The sequence below is a fragment of the Hipposideros armiger genome, unplaced genomic scaffold (assembly GCF_001890085.2).
Source record: "Hipposideros armiger isolate ML-2016 unplaced genomic scaffold, ASM189008v1 scaffold_943, whole genome shotgun sequence".
Lineage (NCBI taxonomy): Eukaryota > Metazoa > Chordata > Mammalia > Chiroptera > Hipposideridae > Hipposideros > Hipposideros armiger.
The window spans coordinates 285,957-295,454 of record NW_017732293.1 but is presented as its reverse complement, the minus strand read 5'-3'; the positions used below and the strand labels follow the sequence as shown (position 1 = coordinate 295,454).

General features: G+C 40.0%; 1 protein-coding gene and 1 long non-coding RNA gene across 4 annotated transcripts in view; one reads left to right on the top strand and one right to left on the bottom strand.

The window, feature by feature from the left end:
- LOC109375395 (uncharacterized) overlaps positions 1-719 on the bottom strand; it is a 16,461-nt gene extending 15,742 nt beyond the window's left edge. For all 3 annotated transcript variants that reach the window (XR_002122565.1, XR_002122567.1, XR_002122566.1), the window contains exon 1: positions 610-719. This is a non-coding gene — a long non-coding RNA (uncharacterized LOC109375395). The remainder of the gene's footprint in view (positions 1-609) is intronic.
- The window catches only part of CHSY3 (chondroitin sulfate synthase 3), a 269,070-nt gene continuing 259,578 nt past the window's right edge, over positions 7-9,498 (top strand). Inside the window, exons 1-2 of the mRNA XM_019630776.1 lie at positions 7-661; positions 2,699-2,982. Coding sequence (XP_019486321.1) covers positions 385-661; positions 2,699-2,982 — 561 coding nt within the window. The 5' untranslated portion in view covers positions 7-384. The remainder of the gene's footprint in view (positions 662-2,698; positions 2,983-9,498) is intronic.

Here is a 9,498-nt window from a genome sequence, read left to right as displayed (position 1 = left end):
TCCTACTACGGCCGCTCGGCCGCTGGCCCCGGCGCGCAGCAGCCGCTCCCCCAGCCTCAGCCGCGGCCCGAGCAGTCGCCGCCCCCCGCGCCCCGCGAGCTCCAGGGGCCGCAGCTGCCCGAGGCGGCGGCCGGGGCGACCAGTTATCGGAGCAGCCCCTGGCAGCAGCCACCTCCGCTGCAGCAGCGGCGGCGAGGACGCGAGCCCGAAGGCACGACGGGGCTCCCCGGCGTCCCCGTGGCCGACGGGGAACCCGAGGAGTCGGACGGGGTCGCGGCTGGGCAACGACGTGGCGGCCGGCCGGGGAGTAGCCACAACGGCAGCGGGGACGGGGGCGCCGCCGCCCCGAGCTCCCGACCCCGGGGCTTCCTGTATGTGGGGGTGATGACCGCGCAGAAGTACCTGGGCAGCCGCGCGCTGGCGGCGCAGAGGACCTGGGCGCGCTTCGTCCCCGGCCGCGTGGAGTTCTTTTCCAGCCAGCAGCCCCCCAACGCCGGGCTTGGCCAGCCCCCGCCACCCCTGCCTGTCATCGAGCTGCCGGGGGTAGACGACTCCTACCCTCCCCAGAAAAAGTCTTTCATGATGATCAAGTACATGCACGACCACTACCTGGACAAGTATGAGTGGTTCATGCGCGCCGACGACGACGTCTACATCAAAGGTGACCTCTCAGCGCCGGCTGTCCCGTCTGCTCGCCTCCCCGCCGCCTTTCTCCGCTTCCAGCCCCAACCCTGCCCACCCGCTCTGCTTGTCTCTCAGCTGGCGCTCCGGGCTCCTGCAGCCCCCAGCCCGCCGTTCCCACCCCTTGCATCCTCCCACCATTCCTGGGCCGCTCCTCCTCCTCTGCTGCGGCTGGGCCCTCACACCTGCCCGGCTTTATCCGCCTTCCCACGCTTGCTCGTCTCGGTTCCACCCAGCGCGTGGTCCCTACTCTTTACCTTGTGGGAAGGTGAGGACAGAGATTTTAAGATTCACTCTGCACTGCTCTGCAAGCCCGGGGTGGTGACAGGTTCCCCAATCTGCCCAGAGGGGCGTGTCCTCGGTGGAGGAAGGAGAGACCGGGGACGCGGGCGAGAGCCGGTCTGGAGATCGGTGTTCTTGCTTTGTTCTCCAACCCTTTTGTTTTAATGGATCTAGCGCAGTTTCGGAACTGGGAGATGGAGGAATTGCCTTCGCTGTCCCGGACCCTTCCCTGTGCGTTTCCTTCCCTTTCTCACGACCCCACCACACACTGGGAGTCTTTGAGCACCCCCATCGCTCCGCGCGCGGCTCCTTGCAGCCGCTTCGGTGCTGCACTAAGCCGCCCCCACCCCCGGCCACGCCTCCGTAAAACCCCAGGCGATGGGGGTATTGTCAGGATCGGCGGTGGGGAAGAAGGGGACAGCGCCCGCGAATTATCCAGAACCTAGGGGCTCCCAGCTGTGTTAACGCACATACTAGTATGGATGCTTTCCAGCCCGTCTTGGTGGCTGCGGCGATAAGCAAAGGCTGGAAGTCCCCCAAACTCTGCGCAGCCACCGCATGAGAAAACTTTGTCAGCTGTTTAAAGAGGTGTGGTCCTTCACCCTGAGTGTGGGTGGCTCTGGCCAGAGATTTATAAACTCAGCGGAGAGAAGTTCCTTAGAACAGGAGTAAATCTTTCCAGTCCAGCCTATTGCGGAGATAGAGAGGGACGCAGGGAAGTCGCACGGCTGTCTGGAAGGTCTTCCTGTGCTTCCCAGGCTTCCCTGCTTCTTGGTCAAACGGGGGCAGCCCTTCCTTAGTTTCTGCCTCTCTACTTGAAGCCTCATTGCTTTCTCCTGATCCAGGTAGTAGCACCTTTCACAGGACTCATGGAAAAACAAACATTTGTCTTAATGCTTTGAAAGATTGTCCTGCAGAACATTGAGATGCAATATTCTTTCCATTTCTATTAAGAATGAAAGGCATTTTATTATTAAGAACCCAATAACAGTCAGCTGAAACTCATTGAGATCCAAGGGGCGTGGCATGGGGTCAAGATAATGACTACAGATGCTGTGCTCATCAAATATGATAGTAAAGATGCTGACTGGGAATATAAAGAAGCTGACTACTTATTCCAATGTGTCAGCTTGTAGAATACCAAATGCTTTTGAACTGTGTTAGCTATAGATTTTTATTTTTAAATTGTCTCTCCTGAAGAACTCACGAACTATAAGTAAACCAATTATGTTCTTTAATTTGTAACAAATGTTTATTTTTTTCTAAATGGGTGCCCTTCAAAGTTCCAAGGTTAAATTTCAAGACAAATTCAGGACAAAACAGTAAACTAAATCAATTGTCAGGAAAAAATAATTATTGGATATCAACAGTGCCAATCAATGCTAGATATCAATATTTAATATTCTATTTCTGGGAATTTTAGTATTCCTTCAAACATGCTAAGAAACCTCTTTATTCTCCCTGTCATTGTTTCACCTTAAAAAAAACTGATGATTTTTAGCATTATTAAAGTTTTTCAGTGACCTTGACTAGAAGGTTGATAAAATTTTATTACAATTAGTAACTATAAATTAATATTTAAAAAATAATATATTCAGAGAGGTTTTTCTTCTTTATAATTGTATAAGACTTATGGGGAGTTTACACACAATATAAGAAATTCTGTCCCTTACTTTCTACGTATAAATGATTATGAAATTAGGGAGAGGAATGATTGTTGCCTTTTCCTTTGTAGGTGACAAGCTAGAAGAGTTTCTCAGATCACTGAATAGCAGCAAGCCCCTCTACCTGGGCCAGACTGGCCTGGGGAACATTGAGGAACTTGGAAAGCTGGGGCTGGAGCCTGGGGAGAACTTCTGCATGGGAGGGCCTGGCATGATCTTCAGTCGCGAGGTTCTCAGGAGGATGGTGCCGCATATCGGTGAATGCCTCAGAGAAATGTACACGACGCACGAGGACGTGGAAGTAGGAAGATGTGTTCGACGTTTTGGTGGGACTCAGTGTGTCTGGTCTTATGAGGTAAGACTTGAGCTATGATGAACATGTTCCCATATTACAGGTGGGTGCCAGTTTACAGTTTGGGGCAGTGATTCTGTTTATTCTCTCTGTGTCTTTGGATTTGCTTGAAAATGATAGCCCTGGTTATGGACCCAGGATCATTGTGGGACTTACCTTCCTTATTAGAGCTGAGGCCTGTCCTGAGGTTTTCTTATTAGCGTGACCACCTTAACTTTAATCAGCAGCCTATGAATGAATACGCCCATGTCTCTGAAAGATGCTATCCCCTTTTATTTGCTTTTTTGGTGTTAATACACATGTGTATCCATTTCTTGTCACTAACAAGAGGACTAATTTTATTTCCTTGGGCTGTAGCTTTTAGCATTTGATACTTTGTTGCTGTTTTGGTTAGGCATGTAATTGCATCTGTATGTTTTCAAATAGTTAGAATCTGAAGTTTCTTTGAAGATTTTCATGTGGAAATTTAATGTATGTTTTTAACATGTATTTTTTTAAAAAAACATAAGAAAAGTTAACTCACAATATATCACTTATGATAGGTTTATTCACAACATTTTCAAAGAAATGAATTACCTGGAAAAAAATAGTTCTGAAGATGTTAAGTAACTGCTTGGTATTTTGACTGGTTCCCTAAAAGGTGTTTATGTCTGCTCTTATTCCATTTTCTGAACAGCAATGATTATTTAAATCATCTGAGTTAGGAACTGTTGTTTAATTGCAGTGATTAGTTTTATGAAATACTCTGAGATTTTTTTCCCTTCAGACATTGGTTTTGAAATGAAATACAATTTTATTTAAAATAGTTTTCTTGAAAGGTAATCTTAGTAAAAATTGACCTAACAGTTAAATAGTGTATTGCAGTTTTCAGTATAGTTTGGTTTTCAAGTGGTTGGAGTTGAATACATTTTAGCTATCCAGTGCACACCTTTGTAAATTATAACAACTCATTCACTTATTTTTTCAAATGTTCATGTCCTTTAGTATAGAGAAACATTTTATGTAAATATGTTCCCTGTGATGTCATTATACCTCAACATTACACGATCCCATTTATTTTTCTTTTAGAAGTATAATCCCACTTTTATTAATTTTGCTTTCCTTTTCATATTTTGTGGTATACACTTAGGGGAAATAGTTTTTATATTTATTACAGAAAGTAAAAATTATTTAATAACCAGTTATTTGTAGTATGTACTATGCAAATTTAAAATCACTACGTATCTCATTCCTTTTGATAAGAAAAATAGTAATTTTTCTTTTATAAAACTATCTTACAACTGTCTTTTAGAATAAAAATTTATTCAAGCACATTGTAGTTTAAAAATAGGTACTCTAGAATAAACTCACTGAAAAATATTTGTCTCCATTTAATATAAAACTAACTGGAAGGCAAAAATTAAATACTTAATACAGAAAACACACCCAGTTGGTTTTTTACATGAAAATATTCTTTTGCAGAGTTTTATTCTATATAGACTAGTAAAAAAAAATCATCTGTATTTTGAAACAAAGATGGAAAATAATTGTTTTATTTGATACCCTGTTGCCTTAATATCACAAAGTTTTAACAAACCTTTTATTTAAAAGTCCCTCCCTTCAGGTTTTCATTGATTCTGCTATGAAGGGACAATCGTCATATAACATCTACCCATTCATGTTCCGTGAAAGTAAAATATGCTCAAGTGACCTTAATGCTCAAGAATTGATTTACTATTTTATGTACAATACAGGCATTTGTTCTGGTTAAACTGAAGGGGAGTTATCATAGATGTGTACTCTCTCTGTTAGAATAAGTGGAATCTTAGATGTTTTCATTAACTGGCGTAATATGTGAAACAAACAAAAGGGACTCCAAGTCTTGCAGGATGTCACTTCATGATCACTATATTTTTATTCACTTCTCACAATACATTTGCATTTTAGACTGACACTTGTCTATCACTGACTCCAGAATCTCTGTGAAAAATATCATTCCTACATGTTTCCTAGCAGTAGAAAATACTGCTTTCTAAAGGAATACTGTTTCAGAATGTTGACTTTATGTTTTGCTAAAGAGTTATATAGAATTTATTTTGTTTGGGAATTTAAAGGTGCTATTTAAACAATATCTATTTTAGAGGAGGCATTGATTTAATCCTAATACATAGTCTCTACATCTTATTTAAAAGAATGATGGAAAATTTTATTACCAAGGAATATATGAAACAGCATCTGTTAATTTAGTAAAGATAAGTATACAATTAAATTGTATCTAAGCATTTTAATATTAGGGTATGTTCTATGTTTCATGAGACCGCTGAGTAGATCAATTGGGGCACAGCCAAACTAAGGCTTTCCAGTTTGGATTTTAGGTTAGTTGAAAAGATATCAGTCTATGCTAGTGTTCACGTTATATGGAAAACATTTATTCCACTCTGGGCTGGCATCCTGAGTAAAGGTGAGATTTCACATCTGGCCATAGAATGAGTTATGAAATTGATCAGTAATTTTGTTTCCATATTTGTTTTAAAAGAACCATCTGTGACAGAACTTGCTTAAGGTTTTGAATTTTATTTGTCTATATCTTTCATGGATTTCAGGATTTTGTTTGGCTTTTCCTCCTAATTAAAGTTCTTGTTTAGTTAGGAGCACTGTTACAGACACATGTTCATGATTTTTGAGTTTGGATAGATGGAATGTTCATGATGGAATGATATCTTTGAAAAAATGATGGACAGGCTAGCAGATCTTGTAGGAAGAGAATTGGGCAAAAATATTAAAATATATAGATTGTGTAGCTTTTCTTGAATATGAATTATATTTTGTATACAACATAGAAGTCTTCTAGTATTCTTTACTGCTTAATTGAAATGTACTTTCTCTGTTGTATATACAATTAAGCATAACATCGAGAGAGGGAGAATATAATCTTGAATTTGGGTTTGAGTCACTACTGTACTACTTTCATTGTCTTTTGTAAGTTACTTCTCTGAGCCTTGTTTAATTCAACTGAAAATGGAGATTATAACAGTGTCTAGCTCAGATTTCGGGGAAGATTAAGTGACATGCCTAAAGGATCCATGTAAAGCCCTTAATACAGTGGCTGGCACATAGTAAATTGTCAGTAGATGTTAGCTATTATTGCTATAATGCTGAGTAGTTCATGTACTATGTTAGAACATGGATGCATTGGTTTTATTAATTTAATAATTATTAGTAATGAGTGATTCATCTATATCCAAAGAGTCAAACTATAAAAAAAACAATTTTTTTTTTTCAGTTAAAGAATCCAAGATTAAACTTTTTGGCAAAGAATAAGAAACCAAGATGTTTCAATATTTTAGAAGTGTAAGGAATCCAATATCAGTAAAACTTATTATAAAACATGGAATACTGTCAAAAACATGCATAACAAATATTTGCTTCAGTCTTTAAACATCATGTTAAATAACTGATCTTAAGACAGTGTGGAAAGTACTTTTTAACAAGTGATTAATATACATATTTAGGGAATATCAAACAGATCAGACTATCTACATTAAAAATTATTACTGTATGGGCCTCTAGATTAGCTGCCAAAACAATAGCCTCTCTTTCTGAGTTTCTCTAGAATTTCCAGCAGCAAAGTAAGTCAGTAGCATCCCATTCTGCAGTCAGCTCCACACGACCACCCAGGAACTTGTCTCTCAAGCCAGCTGGAAACTCCTCCAGGTTCCTCAGGTTTTTCAGGAAATGATGTATAGTGTCAGTTCTCCCTCGCCATAAAATCCTGGTGGTCTGCCCGTTCGCCTCTTGCTCTGTTTCCTTCTCTGTCATCTCCACCCACTTTTCCATTTTTCCTCTGTCTTTAATGATACACAAATTACAAGTGCTTTCCATCAGGTTCACGGTGCATTAACGTGCTCATCATAGGCCAACCCTGATATTCCTGGAGATCACAGGGTGTGCACCAGATCACAGTTAGGGCCCGGGAATGGCTTGACCTCTTCCGAGGACAGATGTGAGCTTTAGACAGACTGGTTCTCTGTGTGCCCAAGACCATTGGAGAGTCAGAATTGAGATTCTCCCTTCCCCACCTGCAGGTAGAAACATGTGGCTTTCAGGGACATATGGCAGATGTTAATAATCAACGGACTTAATTGGGTTGCCGTTACACTCATTTATACCTCAAATGGTATCAGTAAGATTACTCACTGAAGCACGTTCGTCAAAAATCATTCTGTTCACTCAGTGTTAGAATTTATTGGCATCTGCTGTGGGCCAAGTTCATATTTTTGGTTGAGCTCTATCTTGGCTACTGTTTTTCTAGTTATCTGAGCTGCAATCTGGCAGCTTGGGAGGCTGCATATGGCTCTTAAACATTGTTTGGCACACGGAGTGTTTGAAGGTGTTTTTTTGTTTTTGTGTTTTGGTGCCTGTAGCAGAGGCATGCAGTCTTCAGTCATGGTCACGTCCTAGTGTTCACCAGGCTCTCCTTACACATTTTCTTTTAACGTTTAACTCCTTATATATTTTTTTCTCCTTACATGTTTATTTTATTTTAACTGGCCCAGGTAGGTGTAAGAGTCTTGAACCAGCTAACCCACATGTTGTTAATTTTATTCGAATGTCTTTAGAAAATGAAGTAGTTTTCCAGTGAGAATGAGATGTGTATTTTAAATACTTTGATTTCCAGAAGAATTAATGTTCTCAAACTTGGCTGTTAGATTGTGTATTATATAATATAGGTATACTTTTTTTGTTCTAGGTATGTTTTTACTAAATCACTAGAACATAAACATACAAGTTTATGTAATTCAGTTTTTGCCTGTGTCTTACCAGAATTACAGTAGAAGTTCTGAGTTTTTTTGTTTGTTTGTTTGTTTGTTTTTTTGGTAAGATGACTTATATTCAAGCAATAAAATAATTGTAATTTCAGTAACTTTTCTCTCTTTGAGGGAGTTTTGCATTTCATCTAAGGGTCATTTTCAGAATAGTCTGAATTTATCTTTATAATATTTGCAGTTAGATGGAACCAAAGAGTATCTATCTTAATTTCATCTAATTAAATGTTGTTTCAAATATAACATAGCTCCATGTTGATAAAAATATTTCTGTATTGGTTTAAAAAGCCATTTCTTATGACTAAACAGATTTTTCTTAGATTCCATAAAGAGGTAAGTTCACGCCAGAATGTCTTAGGTCTAATCTTGGCCCCTCAAAGGCTGTAAACACCCTAAAAATTCCATTTTTTCAAAAAGGGTATGTTCTGGAAATGTTTCCCTGGGCTTGTAATACCAGAGAGCTACACCACAAAAAATTTAACTGTATCTATGTTCTTTATAACATAACCATTCCGGTTCAAATACCTGCGCCGTTCTTGTAGGGAGCATCCTTCTTAGCTTTTCCCTAATGCTTAGGGGCTTCCCTCTCCTGTGCTGCTAATTTTACTGTCTCATGAACATGGTTTATGCCCAAAGGTATATTAATATCTATGGAAAAGTATAACTCTGGAATTTTGATCTGAAACTTAGTCTTCCAAAAATCTTTTCTTGGTTCTGATTCAGTCATATTTAGTTTTGAACTTAACTAAAAGTAGTAAGTAAGCTTCTCACACCTACTTACCCACCCCCATTCTGCTTGTCAGATGAAATCATCATGCTTTGATGTTATTTTAAGATTTGTATTAAAATATAGCTAACATACAATATTGTATTAGTTTCAGGGGTACACCACAGTTGTTCAACATTCATATTCCTAAAGAAGTGATACCCATGATAAGTCCAGCAGCCATCTGACACTGTACTATGCTATCATGATATTATTGACTATATTCTCCATGCTATACATTACATCCCTATGATTTATTTGTTTTATACCTGGAAATTTGGATCTCTTCACCTTATTCTTATTCCCCTTCACCTTCCCCTGCCTTTTTAATTTTAAATTACAGTTGACCTTGAATATTATTTTATATTAATTTCAGGTGTACAACTTAGTGGTTAGAAATTTGTAAAATTTAAGAAATGACCCTTCTGCCTCTGACTTGTCTAGTACTCATCTGGAACTGTACATTACCATATTATTGACTATATTTCCTATGCTTTACTTTACATCCCGATGACTGTCTTGTAACAGCCAATTTGGTACTTCTTAATCCCGTCCCCTTTTTTCATCCATACCTCCAACCCTCCTCCCATCTGGCAACCATCAAAATGTTTTCTGTATCTATGAGTTTGTTTCTGGTTTTTTTTGTTTGTTCATTTATTCTGTTCTTTAGATTCCATATATAAGCGAAATCACATTACATCTGTCTTTCTTTGTCTGACTCTCCACTCGGCACAAAGTCCATCCATGCTGCTGCAGATGCCAAGAACCCATCCCTTCCCTGGCCAAGCAGTATTCCATTGTATAGATGTACCATCTCCTCTTTATCCATTCTTCCACCGATGAACACCTAGGCTGCTTCCACATCTTGGTCATTGTAAACAATGCTGCAGTGAACATACGGATGCACAGGTTCCCTCGAAATGGCGTTTTGGGTTTCTTCACATAAAT